The sequence below is a fragment of the Boleophthalmus pectinirostris genome, unplaced genomic scaffold, assembly GCF_026225935.1.
Source record: "Boleophthalmus pectinirostris isolate CB_2022bp ecotype Guang Dong unplaced genomic scaffold, ASM2622593v1 HiC_scaffold_22, whole genome shotgun sequence".
Taxonomy (NCBI): domain Eukaryota; kingdom Metazoa; phylum Chordata; class Actinopteri; order Gobiiformes; family Gobiidae; genus Boleophthalmus; species Boleophthalmus pectinirostris.
Window position 1 is genome coordinate 1,611,248 of NW_026571190.1, and position 25,145 is coordinate 1,636,392.

At 40.8% G+C, this 25,145-nt stretch overlaps 1 protein-coding gene across 3 annotated transcripts; it reads right to left on the minus strand.

The window, feature by feature from the left end:
• Positions 1 to 640: 640 nt before the first annotated feature.
• On the minus strand, positions 641 to 24,909 carry LOC110157754 (axin-1-like). 3 transcript variants are annotated; one of them, XM_020922127.2, is made up of 13 exons: positions 24,789 to 24,909; positions 17,065 to 17,735; positions 15,234 to 15,427; positions 11,099 to 11,245; positions 10,252 to 10,386; positions 9,894 to 9,990; positions 9,643 to 9,780; positions 9,131 to 9,497; positions 8,713 to 8,872; positions 7,717 to 7,896; positions 5,290 to 5,586; positions 4,563 to 4,715; positions 641 to 3,015 (listed from the first exon to the last, which is right to left on the minus strand). In XM_020922127.2, the coding sequence occupies exons 2-13, from the start codon at positions 17,647 to 17,649 to the stop codon at positions 2,889 to 2,891; spliced, it is 2,580 nt and encodes an 859-aa protein (XP_020777786.2). In that variant the 5' UTR covers positions 17,650 to 17,735; positions 24,789 to 24,909; the 3' UTR covers positions 641 to 2,888. The 3 variants fall into 3 exon arrangements, with proteins under 3 accessions (XP_020777786.2, XP_055014194.1, XP_020777787.2); XM_055158219.1 differs by lacking the exon at positions 24,789 to 24,909 and adding an exon at positions 24,223 to 24,671 and having other exon boundaries at positions 7,717 to 7,893; XM_020922128.2 differs by lacking the exon at positions 24,789 to 24,909 and adding an exon at positions 24,223 to 24,670.
• Between the last annotated feature and the right edge of the window lie 236 nt (positions 24,910 to 25,145).

Consider the following 25,145-nt stretch of genomic DNA (forward strand, 5'->3'; position numbering starts at 1 on the left):
TATATTTGTCCTCTGATCTGAATGTTGGCAGTGAGATTCCAGCTTGGGCAAGACACTTAGCACACCTCATCCTCACTTGACACACTGGTGTATGAGTGTTTGTGAATGGTTGAATGATTTCCTTGATGTGAAGTGCTTTGAAGCCTTGAATCCTGAAGATGGAAAAGCACTACTGGTATGTAAAAAATTACCATCTGTCATTTTTATCATTCTAAATATAATACTATGTCCATGTTAATTTATCGTCTTATTCATTACAACTTCGAAGGATCAAACTAGGCCTAAATCTGAAAAACACTCTCAGAGCTCCTAGTACGTGTCTACAGCGCCCTCTCCTGGCAGATCATGCACAGTGTACATGTACAGTGAGTAAGCTTGCAGTCACCCTGACAGTGCGCACTATTTAGGATTTTAATGGACAGTGTGCTCTATATTGTTTGACCATGCATAATAAATGAGGTCAAATATTGCTGAGCTGATGTCACAGCCTAGCTCTATCATAACCCCTCTGTATTATATCGTACCGTTATATTGTGTGCTTAAAATACCTCTGCTGTTACCTCTGTATCATACATTACTTCGCTCCATCACCATATTTTTCATGTACATCAGGGAAGTTTATAAATCAAGTCCATTCATGTTGATTCAACAGCTTTATTATGAAGTACCTTTTGAAAAGAAATGTACAAGTGGAACCAGCACAGTGACATGTGGACGTGGTGCAGCTCTGTATGAAATGAGAATGTACATATTTACAGCAGCGCTTCTATTAGACCAGAGCCAGTCAGCTAAATACACCTGCATCAAAATACAGTCAAAGCATGGGTCATACAGACTTATGGGAAAGGCACTGGGTTTCACACAAACTCACAGAAGACACTTGAGAATAATGTCATTCAACTGTCCCTGGGCATTCGAACAAAACCAATAAAATATATCATAGGGCCATAAAAGTTTATCATAAACAATCAAATAAAATAGATATTCAACTCATCAGGAAACATTGGTTAAAAAGAACATGCTTGGTGATTATTCAAATGACTTTTTTTTTTTATAAACAATACATTAAAACTATGGTTTTGCTTATTAAAGGCATAATGGGCTGAATAAAGTTAACTTGTTTTCCAATGTCTAATCAATATTCTAACATTCCTCCAGAGGCCTGGTGTGTGTGACACCACATTCAGTTAAACAGCACAAAGGTGACACACGTGCGTGCCTGTGTGTGTACGTGTGTACGAGCTGAGGGCGGAGTACATTCACTCTCCTCAGCTGTGCCGGGGGAGGCTAGAAGCACAAGGAGGGGAGACTTTAGGATACATCAGCTTTGCTCTAACGCTTTTGGCAGAGGCACTGTACAAACGTGATGACTGTTGATTTGAATAAATCGTTGCACAATAAAAAAAAAAATAAACTAAATAAAAACTGTGGAACGCACAGGCCTGATGGTCTGTCAGACAAATGAGGAGAACATACAAGTGGTTATTCTCAGTGTTTCCCATTGATTTAGTCAAACTATGGTGGCAGTAATTATTTTATTTGAATCATTTCATGGAGCATAAATGTCACTTCATGTTTATGACATCATCCAATCCTCAATCTTTAAAAGGTCCTATATTACGTGGACTTGACTCTTTAAGAACTGAACTTTAAGCCATGTTGGAATGTTGTTACCTCCTCAAACACATACCTGGAGTCCTGTTTTGCTTCATTTACATGTTTGACTAACCCTCTCCAAAGCTCAAAATGCTCTGTTCCACCTTAAGATGTCATCAAGTGGTGGTTTTCAGGTTACCAGCTACTTCAGTACAGACTGGCAATTCCAGAGCTGAAATTGTCCAAATGATTCTAGTATGGAGTTTGGTTAAACAAGTGTGACTGAAACAAAACACAACTCAAACAACATTATAACACAGATCAGAAAAAGCGCACTATGGGACCTATAAACAGTCTGTTTCATGTGTATGATAATGCAATGAGCAACAAAGTCTAATTTTGTTATGCCAATATATAGCTCAGGTTTTAAACTATGCGGGACCTCCATAGTCTCCTGTATTAATGGGAAACACTGTTATTCTTGCGGTAAGCAGTAGGGAGCGGCCTAAGGTAGCTGTAGTGTGAAACCTCCCTAAACCAGGACATGGTCAGCATCAGGAAGGCCTGGTGTAGTTCCATTACGAGATATAGATATGCGATAATAATAAAAGTTCTCAGCTGTCCTCAAAATGGCAAATGAACTAGCTTAGAAACATACACAAAATACATTTGTACTGAGATATGACAAAAAAAATTGGGCTGCATTAGAAGTACCTGCCTTGTACATACAGAAATAAAATGCAAAACAAGTAGCTAGAATACTCGTCTCATCGAAAAATATGTCGCTTTGGTAAACAAGAGAAATCGCGTCTCCGTGTGGCCGTGACATCTACGCGGTTAAAACCACTACTACGTTTTGAGTGAGCGGGAGGGGCAGAGGGACTCTACTTCCCAGCATCCTCTGCCCGCCTCCCCCTCGCTCGCTCCCCCCAGACAGCAAGCCTCCAGCGGGGGGAGCGAAAAAAAGCACTTTCAGGACATTGGCGAGCACCTTTTTTTTTTTTTTAACGAGAGAGTTTGTGGTAATGTAGCAGCATTTTAAAACTGGTCTGCGGAAGACTACTGATCCTGTCCGTCTGAGTCCGCTGTAGTGGAAGTGGAACCTCGGAGAAACCTGTGGAGGAGGCACCTGGTTCTATTCATACAACCGCCATCTTGAAAACTTGCGTCACCGTTCTGGTTTTTGTTTCACTTGGCTCTGTCCATCCGTCGACGTTCTTCAAGCGTTCCTGAGGTTCGAACCCCTGTCCGTGCGTTCTGCCTGCTTCCGTGTGGCTCTAGCGCCCTCTGCTTCAGTCCACCTTCTCCACCTTCCCAATGATCTTCTCCTCAAAGATGGGCAAGATGGCGTCGTCGTCCCTCACCTCCTCAAACACGACGCCGCAGTCAAACTCATCACTGACTTTCTTGAAGTAGAACCTGCGCAAGCACAGGACAATGGAAGGATATTACTTATACTTCATATATGTATACTTAGAACTATAATAATGCAAGTTAAGATATGGTCATACAGGAGCAATTGTTCTAGATTTTGAGCGGCCTTGGTACTTAATTTGTTCAGTTTATTTAACAGGGACCCAGTGTAAACACACACATCTCGGAAAAGAAGTCTTCATTGTGATATAATGCTGTGTTTATGTGGTTTTCGAGAACTCAAAATGCTTTTCAGAGCTGAAAACCACACATGACCACACATACATTTTGACTTTTGACTAAATGACTAAGTGACTCTTAGTTTCCTCCATTATAAGAGCAACAGATTTGCATAAGTAATACTAGCCTACTGTGTAATTAAGGATGTAACACTAGTTGAAGTAAAAATGTTAAGATGCTTTCAAAACAAATAACTTTCAAAAATGCCAAGAACAAATCTTACTAGTTAGCTCTATTAAACAGTGTTAAAAAGATTAAATGAGATCAAAGCCCTGACATGTGCGTGAAGTTGGCCCCCCATCAAAGGCAAACCTACACAAAAACTATGTCTATTGTTTGTGCTTCGTTTGCGCATCCAAAAAGGTTTTGCAGTTTTGTTTGTGCTGCTTTAGTTTTGGAGATATTATTGACAATTATATTATAGGTCAAATTAAGGACAGCCAGTCCCCAGAAAGCTCCAAAATGCTCTAAAATGATCAAAATGGTGTCTATCATTTGTGCTTAGTTTGTGCTGCAATAAAAGTTTTGTTTATGTTCACAGTTTTATTTTGGGCCGATGACGTCATCCAGCCCTTAAAATATTAAATGCACTCAAAACAGGCAGAAAATTGTATGAAATGTTTGTATTTCATTTGTGCTAGTAAATTTCAAAAATTAATCATTATTATTTTTGTGGCAATTGTATAACATAATTTCTGCACATGTCAGGGCCAACTTCACACACATGTCAGTGTTTTAGCAAAACTCTGCAAAACTAGAGAAAAGAAACAATCTGAGGCTGTGGAAGTCTGTTTCAGTCTTAAGTAACTTGCTTTTGATTCATGATTTATATAATAATATTGACTTACACAAAACCACATAAACAAAACACAAATGACTGACAGTTTTTGTGTAGGTTGTGTTTGAGGGGGGCCAACTTCACGCAGGTAACCCCGACTTTCAGAGATAAAAGCACATGAACGCAAACAAGTCTGAACACCCACTTTGGTGTTCAGACTTGTTTAGACGCAGCATGAATCATAACTAATGATAATAGCACTTAGCTAATGTAGGACTAGTAATCAAGTCATCTTCATCTTATTTTTGTACAAAGACTCCAGAATTTGCCATGTGCTGAGAGAGAAATGCAGTTTTATGACCCAGCAAAATAAAATATGAAAACATTAAAATGTGTCTGCAAATACACTCAAACTTCATCTGTAATAAAAGTATGTATCTCATTCATGTGCTCTTTACGAACTAAAAACTAGTCCAAAAAAAAAGCACTGCCAGATGAAATAATCCATACAGAATAGATGAATAGTTTGCCTCACCTGTAGTGGCCCTTTTTGGTAAGCAGCTCCTTGAACTGTCCCAGAGTGACCACACGCCCTTTCACAGACGTCCTGTAGGGGATGGGCTCTCCACAGAAGTAATAGGCCACCGTCATGTTCTCACAGCGCTCCACTCGCTTCGCAGATTTGTGCCTACATACACACAAACACACACAAAGGGAATCACAATGTGGTTCTCAAAGTCTCATTCATGTTTGATCCATTGACAACAAAACTACTGTTAAAGTGTATGTGATTTTAGAAACTAAAATGTATTCTGCCTTTTAACAAAATAAGTCACTCCAAAACTTACAAAAGTCACTTACAAAAAGTTTCAAAATAAAGGCCTCTCCACAAATCTAACTGTAACTTGACTTTGTAGCGTTGCCTGCTCGTCTCCATGTAGATTGGTAGGTAGAGTATGGGATTAATTAAAATCTATCCATCTATCTGTATATCTATATCTATCTGTGTCTATCGATCCAAGATATATTTTTTTTATTATTTTATTTTAAGAAAACAAGTCATTGTATAGTTGTTCCACTGGCTATTCTTAATTTTTAAAAGAAATCAAAGTGAAATGCTGCATGATTCAAGTACTTATTCACTTTTTTATCTTATTTAAGTTTTGGTTTGTTCCAGAGCATTTGGGGGGTTGGATAGAAAATAAAGTATAAAATCAGTTCATCAGTGCTTGATGCTCTAGGCACAGTGAGCTTTACTTTACCTCTGCTTGGCCTGCTGCGCGGCCGCCCTCCTCCGCTCCTCCTCCAGTCTTCTCCTCGCCTCCTCCAGCTGGGTGAGGGGGTTCGGGGCCGGGTTGGGGGGCATGGCTGGGTCCTGGATGAATGGATGTGAAGGCTGCACTTGGCTGGTCGCAGATGGGATGGCGGGGGACACAGAGGAGGGGTTGTTCCGGAGCTGAGCAGACACCCACGGGTGCACCGCCCCGGGACGCTCCACCGAGGTGGGCCGCGGAGACTCACTGCTGGTCCCTGTTCTCCTGGAGCCACTGGTGCTTCCACTGAAAGAACACGACACACAGGACACACATGTCAGCTACTGTGTCCAATATCAGGCTGTGATTATGATTATGATCATTACAATTACTATTATAGTGCAACGTTTTATTTAAGCATCATTTCAGTGGGTAAACATGCTCCCACTTTCAGTTTGACCAGTTAGCCTGAATCATTTCTCTTTGTGATTAGTTTGTTGTTAGTTTGTCTTCCATCATAAATAACTACTAAGAGTCAGTCTTCTGAACAGCTCTTTGAAATGAATGGATCCAAAAGTTTTGGCTCCCATAAAAGTGATCATGGGTTCATGGATCTGATGTTAATATTTCAGAGGACACGGAACATTATAGATCTGTGAGTGAAAGAAATATCCACAAACCACAGAATCCTGGAATCTTTTTTAGGATTAGGGTCACCAAAGTCACTCCATTAAAAAAGCTCTGTAACGGATTTTGACTGTCTTAAAAACAGGAAAAACTGTTTCATTTATTGGAGTGGAGCAAAGTTGTTCCTCATGTACCTTATGCATTCAGAATTATGCATTCCTCATTATTCACCGTGATAATTTTAGCAGCGCTTTCACATCTTTTTCCATGTATATAAGAAAACTTTGTCTAAGAAAACAAGACTGCTGCTTCTAATTATAACAAGGCTTTTTGTCTTGTAGTGTCATGTCAGTTATTATTTAGAAGTGAGCTAGTCAAAGATTCTTTTTTTTTTCAGTTGATTGTTCATGGAGACTTGTTAAAAGCATTATCAAGAATAAGCTGAAAAGTGCTGACTGAAGGCTTCTTGGAATAATTTTTAGAAATAAAGTCTACTATTGACAAAAAAAAAAAAAGAGAGAGAAATTTAGATTTTTGATCTTAATTTAAAAATTCCACTGTCTTTTCATGCATTTTAGAGTGTGTACAGTCAGGAGAGCGACGACTGTCCCCATGTATTTGAGCAAACTTTGATCTTACACACATATATTGCATAAGCAGCTTTTTAGGTTTAAATAAGTCTGCACCCAATTATGAAGTGTCAAAAATGAGTTCATGTCATTTTGTTTGTATTTGAGACCTCTTTTATCATGTGAATAAATAAATACTGTGAAAAAATATTAGCTCAAAATTGACCTTTGACCCTTATTTGTCAGTTCCAACCTCTGGCCTCTCACCTCCTTTTTGTTGCGGCCTTGGCTCAGGGTCTCAACACATTCAATAAATAAGACTTTATATTCAATTATACTTCCGTGATCTTTAATGTGAAAGTATTTGGTGTATTTATTCATACTGCAAAATCACTTGTGTGTCACACTGTTTAACAAGCTCTTCGAGATCATTTCAAACAAACTCCATGATGACTGGAGCTTGGTGAAGTGTTCTTAGAATGGATGAAAGTCTAGAGAAAATCAAGTAAATAATGATCATGTCAGTTTCTGCCTTTTTGCCTTTGCACAACTCCTTATTTTTGGCTCATGATACAAAGGCAGAAAACAGGAACTGACAAATAAAGGTCAAAGGTCAATTTTGAGCTCAGTATTTTTCACATACAATAACAACTTATAAAAACTAGTTGTCAAATTTTGGGAGCCCTGCCTATTCTACTTTTGTCTGGACAAAACAGAAACTTTGAAGTCATTTTTTCTCAGTTTCACACTCTGGAGAGTTAAGCTCTTTTGCCTTTGTAGGGCAGAATATGGAAGTATGTGTCAGCATGCTAGTTGTTGTTAGCCTTACCATCACACCCGAGAGTTGTGAAAAGCGCTTATAAACTCAAATTCATAGCGGTGAATAATTAGGATGTTCAGAATGCTTAAAGTAACTGAGGAATAACCACTGCAAATTGTTTAAATGAACTAGACTGCAAAAATCTGAAATCTTAAGAAGGTAGAGCAGCACCATTTGGGAAAAATAACTAATTGCAGTTTCTTAGTCAAATATTGCCATTTGTTTTAATAGGATTCTGTTGATGGATTTTAGACTATTGGGGCCACCATAGTCGCTTCTATTAATGGGAAACACTGAGAAGGATTCCCACATGAACCCAACTAAATTCTCAATTGACAGTGCTTTTTGTCACTCCTGGTTTAGAGTACTGCCATGACATGTCTGAAAGCGTATAACCCCAGCGTGGTGCTCGGCCCGTACCCGTGTGAGCTCTTCTTGTGCCGGAGCGCCTCTCCCTCCATCATCCACTGCAGGATCTTCTGGTTCCTCTCCATGTCCTCCAGAGGCACCGGGGCGTCTGAGGCCCGTACAGACTCCTCCCCTTTACCCGCCGCCTCGGGCTTCTTCCCCCCTCGCCGCGATAGTGTGCTGCCCTTACTGCTGTAGGAGCACAAGGGGAGTGTCAGTGCACCACCAGAACTTTTGAAAACAACAAGTCATCACAGCTCATTGGAAAAGAAGCATACAACAAACATGAAGATTTGGTAGTGGTTTGTTAAAGAGGGGCTATTACACTTCTGTGGGGTATTTGCTGCTTATGTATTTAGATAATCAATTTTCCCTTTACTGAAAAATGCAATATTTACAGAAAAACATGTTTTATAAGTTTTGTTTTTGATGAATCAGCATTCATCCTGCTAATGAAACTACTGCATGTCATATCAGGTTTGTCAAGTTGTATTGTACAGTTTGACCAGGTTTTTCATATTTCTGGAGAACTGTCGTGTGCGAGCATGGGTTTGCGAGTGAAGCATTAGACAGAATCTTCCAGTTAACCGTAAGGAGGGTCTGAATAGGGCCAGAGAGAGATCACTAAATTTCTTAAACATGCACGAGGGAACAAAGTTAGAACACCATAAAAAGCTCCAACATGGCAGAAAGACAATTTTGAATAATACCCCCAATTTAAAAAAAACAACAACAAAAAAACAAAAAACACTGACTTAGTTTTTCTTTTTAGTGCATTGTTCTCATTATTTCAAAAGTGCCTTCAGGAGCTAAATATTTCTCTGAAGAACTTTACAAACAAAAATATCTATAATATGACTGTAATTTGAATGTGCACTTTGTCACATTGATTTGGTTGCTTCTAGTGGCGTTTAGTGTCAGGTGAGAGCTCCTTGTGTTTGTGTGCTGTGGTGGAGACATGTTGTGGTCTCCATAAGGCCGTGCAGTAGGTGGAGGAGGTGCACTGACCTGTAGCCCAGCCCCTCCACATTACTGCCCCCTGCTCCGTCTGCGTAGTTCCTGCTCCTGCCGCTCTCTCCGTTCCACAGGAAGTTTGCCTGGGACCTAGAGCCTGCCTCTTCCTGTGCTTCTCTGCCTCTGTGGTGATACGTCTGTTTGTGATGCATGCCTATCACACACACAACAAAACATCATTAGTAACAAAGCTGATTGAGCCACACTATTAAATTACAATCTATTGTTTTAGTCAGCAGTATTTGACAGATGAAACTGGGATCAGATTTTAGACTAATTAGCCTAAATGATTTAGTTTGAACATCAATCAGTTCCTGAGAAATATTCAATATCTCAAATATCTCAAACCTTTACATTTTGCTAAAGAAAAATTAAATATAAATCCATCTATATAGTAAGGCAGTAGTATTACCTTTGGCCCCGGAGGCGGGGAGGGCACGGTGTGGGGGGTAGTGTGGAGGGCCCGTGCCTCCGTCAGGGGAGCGGGAGGATTTGGGAGGACTGTGGCGCCCCCCTAAGGTGCTGTTGGCTGCTCCTGGAGACTGGCAGCCCGGAGTCTTCATGACCCGCTGCACGTGCTCGTCCAGGATGGACTCGGGGTCGTCCTCATGGGAGTCCTCCATGGCCACCAGACCCCCGTACGTGGGGGCACAGGCGGGGGTGGTCTCGCAGTACCGGGCTCCGTACAGAGGGGGGAAAGTGGGGGGCAGGGACAGTGGTATACTGTGAGACGACATGGAGGCGGTCATGGAGCTGTCTGCATCGTCACCCTCTTCTTCCTGTGGAGCACAACACACATGGGCTTTAGTCTGGGCACATTTTCTACAAGTAATACTCTGTGCTCCAGGCACACAAAAAACACACAGGGCCTCTGGTCCACAGGACACGAGAGCCTTTGGTCCACAGGGCCTCTGGTCCACTCACCAGTCGTACTCTCTTGAGCCTCTCCTCCAGCCTCTCCTGAGCCTCGCGCTCTCGGAGCACTGTCTCCAGTTTACTGATGAGGGCGGCTGCAAAGCGCTCTGGCTCCACGTGGATGTCCTTTGGCATGCGGTACATGCGCTGCACAGGGGCACAACACAAAGTGTGATCAGAGTTGATTTGAAGCAGTGTTTGTAAAACAGAATGTACATACATACACACACACACACACACACACACACACAGTGACTCACAGGTATATGAGGTAGGGGAACACGTCCATTTGCTTTGGCACTTTCATGCATCTCTTTTCGATGCTGCTTTCGAAACCTGTATGGAGGAATCCCATCTCTGCACACAGAACAAAACTCAGGTTAAAACACAGGGTTTACTAGAGACTCCACTGCCTAATACCCAAAGTACTGCAGTACTGCAGGACTAAGAGGGGAGTGCACCTGTGTGTTCTACAGTACTGCAGTACTCAGAGGGGAGTACACTGTGTGTACTGCAGTACTCAGAGGGGAGTGCACTGTGTGTACTGCAGTACTCAGAGGGGAGTGCACTGTGTGTACTGCAGTACTCAGAGGGGAGTGCACTGTGTGCAGTACTCACATGCTGCTGTCGGTCAGGGACATAGTATCTGCGTCACTGGACATGCTCTGCTGCTCACTGTCGTTGGCGCTGGTGGCGGGGGCGCGAGCGTAGCCCAGGTTGGCATAGTATGGGTTCACTGGCTCTCTCCAGGGTCTGAGGGCACAAACACAGGGCATTCACGAGCAGTTCAAAAGGGCAATGAGCACGGTCAAATGAATGGATTCTAATAGTCTGTGAAAACGAGCTATTCATTCAGTTATTGAATTAATCAGATGAACCCACTGAGAGAGTAATACGGTAATAGGTGTGAGAGAAATTCCATTTCTGTGCTGAGCTGAGCTGGCAGTGAGTGCTCTCAGTACAGCACAGAAATGGAATTTCTCTCACACCTATTACTGTGTTACAAATCACTACAGAATGTGGGATGCAGTCATCTGTTCTATACTCTAGACAAATCATATCTCTGTAGGTTAAAGCAAAGTGGTTTTGGCAACAAAAAATGAAAAACTAATTCTAGTTTCTGATTAAATTATCAGCTTGTGTATAAGAACACAAACTATTCACTGACGTAAAATGTTTTTAACTGGGAATAAATCAACTTAACTGTTTTTATCAGTACAAAAATTAAGAAGTTGAAATCAAGGGCAACAACAAAAATCACACATAATCTACCTTTGATCATGATTTTTACAATAATGTAACTCGCACAAACATGTACTAATGTGTACTTATGTGTAATAATGTGTGCTAATGTGTACTTCTGTGTGCTTATCAGACACATGCTGTTTATTAAACTGAAAATAACATGAGCCAAACACAGTAGTTTGAGTGCAGGTGTGAAGAGACAGCTTGGTGAAGAGGTTACCTGTACTCCCTGCTGTCAGGCCTCCTCCTGCTCACTACTGCCCTCTGGGGGGCAGTTTGCATTAAAAGGCTGTGGGTCAGTCTGCTGGCCGGAGTGTCCGAGCACTCTGCATCTCTGTCCTCCTCGGCCTCCTGCGCCCCTGCACACCTAAACACAACAACATTCTATTCACAACTCATACTTTTGAGGATAAATATTCAAATACTATTTTGGGACAAATATGGCAACTGTGATTAAAACTGGTATAGTTACAAAAAGCATTTCACAGTCCACATCTGAAACATGTTCAGAAACATACAAATGACAAAACACAGTAAACCTAAAAACAATCACATTTACTTCAGTATCACGACAACAATACTACAAATATTTCAAACTCCATTTCAATATTAAGGAATAGACTCGACACTCAAAAACAATTCTGATACCACGATAATAATAAAAAACACTATTTTTTACCATTTCTCTGTGTAATCCCTCAGCGGTCCAGCTAAATTTCATAGTGGTCCATGGGTGTATACTAGTCTATGTGCTCTTATGATTCTGATGCAGCTCAAGTTCATTCTACAGACATTCAGGAAAGGCTCATTTCTGTTCTGTCAATGGGACTTTAGTATTGATACCTGCTCAAATGAGTATCTTATTTCAGTATAATGTTAGTATTGATTAGCATCTGATTTTTCGATACTTCTGGCAGCCCTAGTTTGAAACAACATGGTCAGCAGGTGTACAAGACATCAGAGAGAAATAAAAAATGTCTTTTTATCTTTTTAACTTTCTATCAGATCAGGTATGTGGCCTGAGAGTTTGAAAAGCCCACTGCACAGTACATTATGACACCCAAATATTTGAAGTTGTTACGATTTGACTAGGGATATAAAAAAAAAAAAAAATAGAAAACAGATACTAATCGATACTAAAACTAGTATCAAAACTTGATGACAAATTTTTCACAGGGACTGATCGTAAACCTCAGATTTACTGATTTGTTTTAGTTCTTTTATCACACTTAACATCGTCATGTTTTATTGTTCTATGATTTAAAGGGTCCGTATGACGCTATTTTCTGATGTAAATGTTGTTTCTTCTTCACAAACAGACCTGAAGTTGTGTTTTGTTTCATTCACACATGTTTAAACACACACACTGCAGAAGTGTTCTTCTCTCAAACGGAAAATGCTCTGTTGCCCCTTGTGATGTCATGTGGTGATAGGGAATGGGAATGGAAGTGGGCTGTGCAGTGCATTCTAGGGCAAAAATAATGCATGTCGCCATGACAGTATGCACGAAGAACTGAGTGAGGAGCAAGTGAGATAGTAGCTACACTTTAGTATAGTTTTGTTTAGAATTCTTAAAACTAGTGGAAAAGAATGCTACGGTCTAGATAGGAACAAACTCCTGTTGGACGCAAGGAGACGCTATTTGGAAAAAATCAGTTTGATCAGTGATAGGGATTAGGGATGGGCATGATTAATCAATAATTGATCATTAAGAATTTCATCGATTACGTTCATTTTAATCGACAAACCGAATGTAGGTTGCTGTGTGTAGCGTGACCAAACAGGGGTCTGTACATGTAGCTCTGCACTCAGAAGGAGCGAGACACAAACAGTCGGTAAGTCTGCAACGCAAATGTGGATTTAACGATGACTTGTACAAGAAATTCCACGCTTTCCGTTGCGTTCGGGACAAGTGTGAGTCCATGTGCACAGTGTACAAAGCAACACATATGTTTCGGTGTCCAGTGGGAAAAAGTTTTGCCAGGTGAGAGTCGCTCAATGTCGATGACGAGTCCCCACCTCCCTCCCCCCGTACGGTGTCCTGGTTTTGACAAACGCAAATCTGGTCACACTAACCTGTATTCACCTGAGTCATGTCTTTTAATCCAACAGAAGTTGACCGCATCAGCGACACAAGAGCTGTAGTTTTCTCTTCGCTGAGTTTCTGCAAATTAGCGATGCGGTTTTAAGTTTCGTTTTTGTGAGAGTTGCGCAAAACTGCGTTAAACACATTATAATTTCAAACAGCTGATGTGGCTCTAGAGTCGTTACGGTTTATATGTCGTAAAGTTGAATTTATGTATGCAGGTTAGTAGTGCAGATAGTAATAATAATGATGATCATTTTAATATAAAAACGTTAATGATTAATCGATAATCGATCGTTAATTCTTCCGACGATCGATTAAGAAAATTTCATCGAATGCCCATCACTAATAGGGATCCTTATGAGATACCTGCAAAACAATGGACTCCAGACTAGGGCTGTTGCAGTTAGGGAATTTCTCCTGCGGTGCGGTATAGGAGCTGAACAGCGCGGTATGCGCTGATATCGCACCCCCTCGCCCACCCCACATTCCCCGGAGTAACAATATTTCCAGCAGCACTGAAAACTCTCTCCGATGATGCGCTTGTTGTGCAGATGCACATGTATCTTGGTGTCGTGTGGATACAGCATGTGCAGTCTGGGAGAAGTAACATTTGGCTTTGGAACAAGTGCTGCTGCATCTCTCCAGCTCTGACTGTGGCAGCTCGGGTCAGAGTCCCGCACCCGGTCGGGTCAGAGTCCCGCACCCGGTCGGGTCAGAGTCCCGCACCCGGTCGGTCAGAGTCCCGCACCCGGTCGGGTCAGAGTCCCGCACCCGGTCGGGTCAGAGTCCCGCACCCGGTCGGATACCCGTGGACTTAAGAGAGTGTGTGGAGGAGCAGGTGTCCACAAAGCACAATCGGCGACAGCCGCACTTACCTCCGTGCGGAGCAGAGCTCTGCAGCGGTCCTTTCGCCTGCGGTCACGCGACGGTCTTCATGGGTGCACCTTAGTCCTGGATTAGTCCTGGATATCACAGGCATGGGGACGGTTGGACGGGTAACGGGTGGAATATTAACGGGTTCGGCGGGTGCGGGTCTCTAAAAGTGGACCCATGCAGGATTCTGGGTCAGGTCACGTTGGTCACGTGCGGTGATCGCGGGGGCCCAACATACACCGTGGTGGACCTCTTAATACCGCGGTGATTTATTTTTGCAGATATTGCAACAGCCCTACTCAAGCCCCCGACGCCTGACCTCCGCTGATATTCTCAGATATTGTGTGTATTTAGTATGTGGAGTGAGTGTTTATACCAATGATCAGTTTCAGAAATATAAGTCTTTGGAAGCTCAAAAAGGTCGGGTACATGATTTGAAATCATCAAACAGCAGAGCTCTGGAAGCACCGTTATTCGTACCAAGGTAAGTATGTTGGTTCTCTAAAGCCTTTTCAGTTGGTGTAGGGTGCAGTGCTTCCCAAATGTTTGTAACACGGTTGGGATAAATTTTCATGATTAGCTTCATGATTACCATGAAACAGCATGTTCTGCTGTTGGGCAACGACTCCTTGCTCAACTCCAGCACATTTATCTGCTAGCCCATTAGCTCCCTTGACTCTGTTTCCACGCAGGAAAACAATACGATATTCCATTGTCTATTTTCTTGCCATTCCGATCAAGTGAACGGGCCGAACACCCAGCAACAGAACAAGCTCGTCCCATGCCGGAAAGATCGACAGCACGTTATCCACCACTTTTACTAAACCAGTCTACACCGAACATGGAAAAAGCATGGCACCCAGTGGGCTGAGTCGTGTGACATCACATTCCCATTCCCAATACAAGAAGTGTTCCATTGTGTTTTTAAACTCGATACACCTTCACAAAAATCAACCCTAGAACTGCCAATATCTACTACAAAAAAGGTAAAAGGCAGCTGTTAAGCTTGAAAACTAAATCTAAGGTGGAGCATTTTGAACATTGGAGATAGAGACAAACTATCAAAGTGTTACTCAAATGTGTGAATAAAACAAAACACAACTCCAGGTCTATTTTTGAGGAGGTAACAGCATTCTAACATGGCAAATAGCTCACAAGGGTCAATCTTGTGTAATATCGGACCTTTAAATGTCTGCAAAAGTGCTTGACAGTCGCCTGTTTTTTGTACTTAATTACCTGTACAGCACTGGTCAACATTATTTTTTTATGTATTTTAGAAATAAATTAGACATTTCACAAAGGCCTTAGTGCATACTCCATTCTTCTACCCAGACATTAGCCAGTTGTGGAGATTTGACATTTACAGAGTTCAGATTTGAGTGTGTGCTCTGACCTCCACTCCTCGTTCTCGGCGAGCGTGGGCAGGTACCCCGGCACCGTGTTGGGTGGACCTGAAGAGGGGCTCTGGTCGCTGGGGTTGGGTTTGGGGCTCTCTCCCCCGGTGCGGGTGAATTCCAGGTACAGGTCCGACTTGAGGAACAGAGGGTACGTGTTCTCCTCCATCATGGCCTGGATCTCTGTTTGGGCCTGAAGCACAAACGTCACAGAAATACACAAATGAGAACTATTAATACACAGGGCACAAGTCTGGAAAGGTATTTGACAGGCCTGTAGTGCTTTAGTCCTTTAGTCCTTTAGGCGATGGAGTCTTAGTCAACCAAAATTTGTGTTAGGCAACTAATCAATTTTATTTTGATTATTAAAAATGTTAAATGTATAATGTATAGGACAACAACAGAAAGGAGAAGTAAGTGAGCTGAGCATTTTGTATTTTTTGGTATTCATATGTAAAAAGCCAGGTTAAACAAGTTAAATCTGTCTTTATATAAATGCATTGTTTCCTAGCAGTTTTTTCTGTATAGTATTTTTTTTAATAGTATTTTTACATGGACTTCCCCTGCAGTGTAGTCTTGTGAGTGCATTTTTTGCTTCAGATACACAGAGAAATTGAATAGTTTTGAGAGCTTTTGCCATGCTCCCTTTTTAATCGACCAACTGATCAGCAGTACGTGTCTTTGGTCCACCAAGGATTTCTTTAGACGACAAAAGCCCTAGTATTTTATATGAACCATGTCTAAATCAACTGAACTTTAACATGACGTGTAAACACCTACACCACAGGTCAACAGTTTCCACACAGATCTTCCACAACTTTTCCTGGATGGTTCGTTTTAGATCATAGTTGGAATAACAAATAGATTTAGCTCATTTAGCTTATTCAACTCATTTAGGTTATTATAAAATAGTAATATTATAATATAGTAATATAATAATATAATAATAAAACTCATCGCCATCAGTGGGTGCCGAGTATATGTTATCTCGGTTACTTTCTCGTGTGCAGAGCTCTGCATAAGTGTTTGTTTCTGTAGCAATTCTGTCATACATCGTATCTTGGAAAAAAGACTGAAATATTTCAAAAGGACTCGTCTAAGCAACATCCAGATTTCAAAGCAATTTTGGTTCATAATCAATTAAAAAGTCCTGGACGCATCACCGGCATTCTCTCCTTCGTAAGTTTCACTCTCTGAAAGTCCGTCGCTATCGCTGTTTTCCACTGAATAATCACCCTCATCATCACTTTGAAATCTATAAAAGTCACTTTCTCTAAACTTATCCATAAAATACACCCACTCCTTATTATTTCTAAAACTGTGCAGCACAATCTTTCCATTGTACTGGTTTCGTGTTGTGTTTTTTTCCGGAAGCTACAATCGTCACTACTTTGATTAACTTTGGAAAAAATCCGCAAAAACATATCATTGAATACTATTGGTCAGCCTAGTGTGGGTTGTAGTGGCCTCCACCTATCTCTGTTTAAATGTGAAAAACCGAGCCATTTCTAATGGTCACCAAATCACGTCCTTAGTGAAACAGTGGAGGTGTCAAAAGACGTCATTAAGGAAACAAGGGGGGGTCGTCAAATGTCGTCTTCAAGGGGGAAAGAGTTAAACAACAAAAACTATTCTAAATTCACAATATTGTTACCTTTTACAGCTTAAATCGTATCATACAGCCAAAAAATAACCAAAGCTTTCCCATTAGTGCAAAGAAAAAGTACCCACACTAAATACTGACCCCCATCCAAAACTATTGTTCCAGCGTTCATATACTGAAGTCAATGCAACAAACAGAGTGAAGAGCATGTGTCTGTGGAGGTGTACCTGCTCAAACATGGCCGGGTCTGGATGGGGCTTGCCTACGCAGTCCCGGATGAAGCTCTTGGTGGCCGGTTTGATCTGTCGGGACACGATGCCGCTGCCGTCGATGATGTACTTCCTGTAGATGGCCTTGGCGAGCTTGGCCCTCTTCTCCTGACTGGTCTGCCTGAAGCCCGAGCAGGCGAACCAGAAGTCCAGCAGGTCGGCACAGCCCTCTTGGCACAGGAAGTTTCTGAAGAGCTGGATGCCCTCCTGGTCGTCCAGCAGCGAGTGGAGCGACTCGGCCCACTTCAGGTACGGAGGGGTGGGAGAGGCAGAACCCTCGGGCTCGTATCCCAGGTCCAAGTCGGGGCGGCGGGGGGTAGCGGAGGAGGACGAGGGGGTGTACGTGGAGGTGTCGCCCATTTTGGATGAGGGAGGGTGAAAGGTTTGGGAGAGGGCGTTGGGACGAGTGCTGGCGTACGAGGCAGGAGGGTCCACGTCACCCTCCTCTCCGGGCACTGGGGGTCTGGGAGCATCCTCAGTGAAGTGGGCAGGCCCGCTCAGAGAGGACACCACCCCCCCCTCCACCCCGGAACCCCAGGCCATGCAATTCTCTGATTACACTCATGTCTGGGAGCGCACGGGGCCGACGTCAGACACGCCCAGTGATAGGTCCTGACACAAGAGTCTGCCTGCAACACACAAACGTAGTACTGAGCAAAACAATGCAGAGACAACAATACAACATGTCTGTCTAAATTGATTCGTTTAAATCAGGGGTGTCCAAACTTTTTTAATCAAGGGCCACATATCTAAACACAGACGAAGCAGAGGGCCGATCGAGGGCTGTAGACTAGTGCTCAGTACAGTGAATAATTGAAATATGTGCAGGTTTAACATGTCAGAATGAGCCATCAGTCTTTATTCACGTTAAGATCCTTAAAAACACACACAAAATTTTAAATATTAGCTTTTTCAAGGTAGATTAAAAAATAAAATAAAAAATTGCAATAAAAAGTTAATTTTTCATTGTTGCAAGGTAATCTGGAAGACTGAGGACCAAGAAAAAAATTGTCTGAGGGCCGTATTTGGCTCACGGGCCATAGTTGGGACATGCCTGGTTTAAATGGTCCTATATTATGCTAAATTGACTCTTGTGAACTTTAAGCATTTAAATATTACACTATAATGTTGTTACCTCCTCAAAAACATACTGGAGTTGCTTTGTTTCATTCACACGTTTGAGTAACCCTTTATTAATCATCTACATTTCCAGCACTCAAAATCCTGTTTCATCTTGTGACGTCATTGTAATTTTTAGGTCACGAACTACTTTTTTTTAACTTAAAATATCATTCTAGTAAATGTGTATGGAGCTTAAAAACTAGGAGTGTAAGAAAAAAATCGATTCAGTGATATATTGTGATATTTCATTGCACAATTCTCGAATTGATTCAAAATGCATCTGAATCAATTTTTAAAAATATTTTTCACTAAAATTCATTAGTTGCATTCACTGCTCTCATGATTTTAAAAAGGTAATAATTAATATTTCATACAGTCTGGTTCTCGTGAAGGTGTAGGTGATAATATTATTGAAAGTAATTATTGATAAAATTCAATATATCATCCATTGTTTTAGTATTGTGATATATCGTGATATATTGAATCGTGGCATGCAAATCATGATATGCATCGTATCGTTAGACCTCTATTAAAAACGCAGCATTTCTAGTGGAACAGACTGTTTTCTATCTGAAAGAAAACTCAGCCTAAATATGTAGGGTGTTAAACATGTGTAAATGAAACAAAACAAAACTCCAGGTATGTTTGTGATGAGGAAACTACATTAAAACAGATCAGAAAACAGTGTAGTGTAGGCCCTTTAAGAAGTCAAGAGACAGCTTTTGAATGAATGATTATATTATTGCAAAACACACTACAGTAAAACGTGAACATAGAATTTTTTTGAAATAAGAACCTGAAAGGGAAATACTAATAAAATGATTCCACTGATATTTCATATTAAAAAAGAAAAAAAAAGAAAAAGTAAAGTAGCTTAAGGCTTTTGTTCTATCTGTACCAGCAAATGATGCCAATTCAAAGACACACACACATCAACACACACACCTCTCAAGACACAGACCTGACATGTTCAAACTAAAGATGCATTACACTTTCATTACACATCATAATTATTAAATGTCGGGCACTACATTCATATGCAGGGAGACATTTGCCAAGCTGATTTAAAAGTTCACTGTGGAATTTTTTTTGTGAGAGTCGACCACTTTCTTGACTTCATGGAGAGGTTAATGTTGCATTTCCTGCATGTTCCACAGATTCAAAGCACGTATTCTATTACAGGTGTTTTTATTGAGAGCCTCGCCTCTCCACAGATCTACAAACATTTTAGGTATAGCAATGGGGGGGGACTTTCCACAAGAGGAGACGGGACACAAGATTGCATCCACAAGAAGGAGACAAGATGAGAGTTTAACAATTTATAACTACATTGTGCACATCAGTTCACAATTTTGGGCCTTACTTTTATTTTTTTTTTAAACAGTCATTCCAGCACAGTTATGAGCGTTTCACCCTTTTTTGTCCAAACCCAGTCCTCAAATATAAGGGGGCGAAAACATCTAATATAATTTTCCTCATGTGTACACAATCTTGCGGAAATTTTACATTACAAAAGTAACATAGTAGCCAGGCTGGTGCCACCTAGTGTCTATACTCAATTTCATTTCTCTCCCCCGACTAGGTCAGGAATCAGGATACACTAGACTGTTCACAAAAACCCTGGAAGTGTGAGTTCGGGCACCAGCCAATCAGCAAAGAGTCATACATTCTGTGTGGGCAACGATTCCCAAGATTGAGAATTTAAAGCCAGAACAAAGAGAACGTTTGGTGAATTTTATCAAGTGGAAAGATGTTATTGTCCTTTTTCCTATGGGATTTAGGAAAAGCTTAATTTACCAGTTAGCCCTGTTAGTGGCGCATTACATACATCACGACCAAATATCAGTGATTGGTTAAACTATAAAAAGTATCTGCCTATAGTCGAGCGAACAAATTCTAATGCGAGGTAAGACAGTTTCCACAAAGTGAAACCGGCTGATGAATAAGGCTAGTTACGTAGTGCACCTTTAAAGAAATTTTAAGTTATTTGTGTAATTGAATGTGTGTTTTGGAGTAAGTTAAAGTAAAACACAAAGTAAAATCAATTATTGCGTCTTATTTTTCTTTCAAATCAGGCTTGTACATCAGTTGCCTACAGAATCACGCTGAAGTGATTTTAGGCCCGGATTTCAGTCTGATTTTGCAGACTGACATGTCACGCTCTTTTATGGGACCTGAACCTTGAATCCATTCATTTTAAAGACCCATTCAAAAGACAGAAACCAGTGTGAGAACTATTTTTAGCAACAACAACAAATCAGAGAGAAACGACCAAGGCCCAGATCTGCTGAAAATGGTTCAAATTAAGAGTGGGAGTGTGTTTATGTGTGTGAAATGATGCATGATCTAAATAAAACGTCACACTACAATAATAATAATGTAAAAGCTAACTTATTATGAAGCCAGATCTGTTTTTAGTGCAAAAAGCTCTCACTCATGTTGCCTACTCTGCTTCTGTGCTGTTTTTTGAGTTGGTTCAGAGTTAATCAGTATAAAAAGGAATAAAAAACAAGAAAGAAAAAGATTTGACTCTTTTAAAAAAAATGGATCTGATTCCAACCTTTAATGTTAAGGCGAGACACTGCAGGCCAAAACTGACCATTTTTGGGACATTCAAAACAAACGCATGAAAAGAGCCAGGTTTAAATTCCTTGCTTCTTTTTGTCGAGATACTGGATACTAAAAATAAACAGAAGGGATTTGTATTTGAGTAAACTAGATCTAACTACAAATCTATTTTGACTAAAAACTCAAATTTCACCTCATTTTTTGGAGTTAAAAAAGGGTGATCAGATTTTCAAAATAAAAAAATTGCAACACCCCCAGTTTGTGGTGGTTGGTAATAATAAAACTGTGAATAAAGTGCATAATTAAAGAAAACTGTTACACACTTGACCCATTCATGACTAACGTGTGTCAGTATAGTCACATTTTTAAGTAGCTTTTCAGTATTTTACTTAAACAAATCACAATTTATGCCTCTCTTTACTGTTGGCAGGGATCAAATTGGTTAAAAATAGGGACACCAGGGACATTTATTATATAAAACTGGGACAAATCATTGGTTTTGGATAAATCCACTAGGGCAGGGGACATATTGCTCAAAACTGGGACTGTCCCAGGGTAATAGGGACGTCTGGTCACAAGATAAAAACATTAAGAAATCACACATAGAATTAGATATCAAAACATGCCTCTGTAGGTTTTGTCAAACTCTTGTTAAGTCCAAGGCTGTAAAATGCAGGTGCTACTTTAAGTTCTCATCCTTAAAGGAGGGAAATGCATTCTGAGAAAACAGCTTTTGAATTTTCAATCTTCTGTATAACTCTGGATGCAAGCTGACTAAATGAAATACTGAACAACTTTCAGTGCAGAATAGACAATTTTGTTGTTTCCACACAAAAGGCCAAACTGAGAAAAAAGTAAAAATTGAAAAACACGAGTTTTGGTTGTAGTGTTTCCACTTAAGGAGCCGTTGAAAAGAGCCGGCTCGTTCATGAACGTCACATCAGTGGCTGCAGTGGCTCTGCTTTGAAGTGAGAATCTCATTCATCTTGGCCTGCAAAGAAAGTGGGGGATGGGCACCGACACAAACTCTACTCCTCCACACAAGACGGGCCTCACGCACCGGACCGGACACTTCAGCGGGCCCGAACAGCGACAAACACGGCGAACACTAGGCCAAACTACGGGAACTTTATCCGCCGGCCCGGGAAAGCGAAGTTTAAGGGCCCAAACTGACGGCAAAGTCCCGGTTGTACGAGTTGCTAGCTCGGTGTGTTTGGGGAATCACTAAAGTCCAGGCATTTCGCGCGGGGCGGGGAGAAACGAGCTACGTCACTCACTCAGTTATTCAAATTATGTACAATAAATAAATATAACAGAAAAATATATATACAATATGTAAAACTATATTAGAGACAACACATAAAGCTAAATAACACATTTTTAGAACTGAATAAAAATGAAAGGGTAAAGTTTTAATCATAGAAAATGGAAAAAGTTCCCAGTCCCTATTCATACCTAGTAGAACTAGAGCAGTCTCTAGGTACCATCGGGGCCCTAAGCAAGAGGTGGTCCTTTTATTTATTTATTATTACTAATCATTATTATTTTTCAATTACAGAAAAGTGGTACAAAAATCGTGTAATTTGCTCTTTTACAACCAAGGGCCCTAGGCAGTTGCCTGGTTCTCCTACCTCACTGTAGTGGCTCACTGTGGTGAGAAGAACGCCAAAATATGAGCTAGTACTCAAATAAGATTTAATTTAAGTAACATTACACATAAAAGTAGAGAAAATCGTGACCCCATAATAACTAAAGTAGGAGAAAGAATACATCTGTCTTTCTGAATCCCACCAGGTCTATGACAGGACTATTCCAGGTCCAGGTCTGATCTAGGTTTGAAAGTGGACTACATCATTTCTCCTTAAGTTTTAAACAATACATGATCCAAAGGAGGACAAAAAGTGGATCAAATGAATGAATTAGGCAAAGCCACAAGCTGTCAAGCAAAATCCAATGCACCGACTTTTATGGTAATCCCAACAACAAAAATAATAATGAGCAGTGTTTCCCATAGGTTTCATTAAGATTATGGTGATGCAGATGACTTTTATTTGAATAACTGAATCTCATTCAGTTTGTGAAGGCCTATATTTAATCTTTATCTTTAATCAGCCATTATTGACCCATGACTCTTGATAAGTTTAAAATAATACAATGAGCAACAAAGTCTAATGTTATTATGCAAATGTATAGGTCAGGTTATTGTGGACTATTATTGTCTCCTGTGTTAATGGGAAACACTGATGTAAAGATCCTATTCAAAACAGCACTAGATTGCAGAGATGCAGCTACCTTTTATGACCTTTTACTCAACCAACAACCATAATTCTGCTCCCATAACTACTCCCTACGTGTATTTCAAACATAATCTGCACCATCTTCAAATTTAACCTAATAATTATACACACAGTGTTGGGGAGTAACAGATTACATGTACCGGAGTTACGTAATCAGAGTACAAATTATGAGTAACTGTATTCAGTTACAGTTACTGTTTCAATGAGTGGTAATTGGATTACAGTTACTTTGTTGAAATAAATGGATTACAGGGCAGTATTTTTCTGTTTTCACATTTTGGACTAAAACCAGAACTAAAACCAGGACTAAACCAGGATTAAACCAGGACTAAAAGCAGAACTAAACCAGGACTAAAAGCAGAACTAAACCAAGACTAAAAGCAGGACTAAACCAGGACTAAAAGCAGGACTAAAGCAGGACTAAACTAAGACTAAACTAGGACTAAAACTAGGACTAAAACCAGGTCTAAAACCAGGACTAAATCAGCACTAAAACCAGGACTAAACCAGGTCTAAACAATATGACACTAACAGTAGAGTGGACATAATTTAAAGCAGCAGTGAACTCATATAAAAAAATAATTTCTTTATCAATAATATTTTTAATATGGTTAAGTAAAGACTGGACTTTTTATTTTGTTTTAGCAGACAAAACATTTTATGTTAAGATTTCCTGGTCTTTGCTTCTCTATAGTAAACAGTTGCTTATTCATGGAGACTTGGGTCAACAGACAATTTGAAGAGAACAAACAAACTATTTTCAGGATGTGGTTGGTACATCCATGTTGTTTTAAAAAACATGACAATATCAAGTAATCCAAAGTAATCAGATTACGTTATTCACTCTAAATCATTTAATGGATTACGTTACAAATTACATTTTGGGATATGTAATATGTAATCTGTAGGGGAATAATTTTTAAAAGTAACCTTCCCAACTCTGATTATACATAAAAATCCAAAAATCACGCCAAACACAGCTATTGTAAACCACGCCTGGCCGGACGAAATGCCTAGGATTTCACCCAGTACCCCGTTAGCTCTGGCTTAGCATTAGCCGTTAGCACTTTAGCTCGCTTTAGCTCCGTGCAATAAGGTCCCGTGTTCCGCAGCAAAAGTGCGGCCGTACCGTGTGTGAAAGCCCGGGCCCCGTGATCCGCTGCATCGGGGACACTGGCGCAACGTGGATGCCTTTGAATCCAGATCATGGAGAAGTTATTTTGGGGGGGAAATAGCGGAAAAAATAGTCCCGATGTGTTGCCCTTAACTCTCCATGTTGGCTGGATCGTTCGGGAGCAACACAGAGCGGAGGGGGATACGTGCACGCCGACTCTGTGCGCTGCGATGTGGGCTCCTACGGCCACACGAATACAACAGGTAGAACGGGAGATCGGGCGAATTAAACACCGCGTTTACGCAAAAAATCGCGACCGTTTTAAACACGGATCGCGCGCAATCGCAAAGGATGTCAGCCAGCAGCGATCTAACCCCACAGCAAAACAAAAAAAAGCAAATAAATCGCTATCACAACTACTTGGGTACAGTAGTAAGCCGCATACAACGTAAAAAAAAAAAAAAAAAAAAAAAAAGTACAATTATGAGTGTTATCTTTGAATTTTAAGAACCGATCGAGATAAGTTGTAAGATTATACATGTGATCGCAGTAATAAGCACACATCTGAATAAAAAACTTACGTATCCATCCCGTAAAGTGGACTTTTATTGTGCGTGTGCCCCATCGTAGCCGCACGTTTGTCTCTACAGTGTGTTTTCTATGATCGCTTGACCTGGAGGGCTGTAGCGCCTCTGCTGGCTCAGGTGAGTATTACAGCACACTTGGGGATGACGCGATTTATACTTTTCTGATCTGTCCACGGATCTATAACGGATCTGTCCCGATGATTTATCCTCTCAAAAGAAATAAAACTGCAAGGTAGCGATGGCGTTTATGCTACAGGTAAGATGTATTCTGTACAAATAGGCTGGCCAGATTTGAAAAGAAAAGAGCGCGTAACATTGTCCATTCTCGACTTATTTCAGGGTCAGTCACAA

Excerpts from the sequence above, each read along its gene's own strand:
- LOC110157754 (XM_020922127.2), bottom strand. The coding sequence starts at position 17,649 with ATGGCCTGGGGTTCCGGGGTGGAGGGGGGGGTGGTGTCCTCTCTGAGC. Across the intron at positions 9,781-9,893 it reads TTCCCCTACCTCATATACCT|CGCATGTACCGCATGCCAAA; the intron begins GTGAGTCACTGT and ends GCCCCTGTGCAG. Across the intron at positions 5,587-7,716 it reads CACAAGAAGAGCTCACACGG|TGGAAGCACCAGTGGCTCCA; the intron begins GTACGGGCCGAG and ends GTGTTCTTTCAG.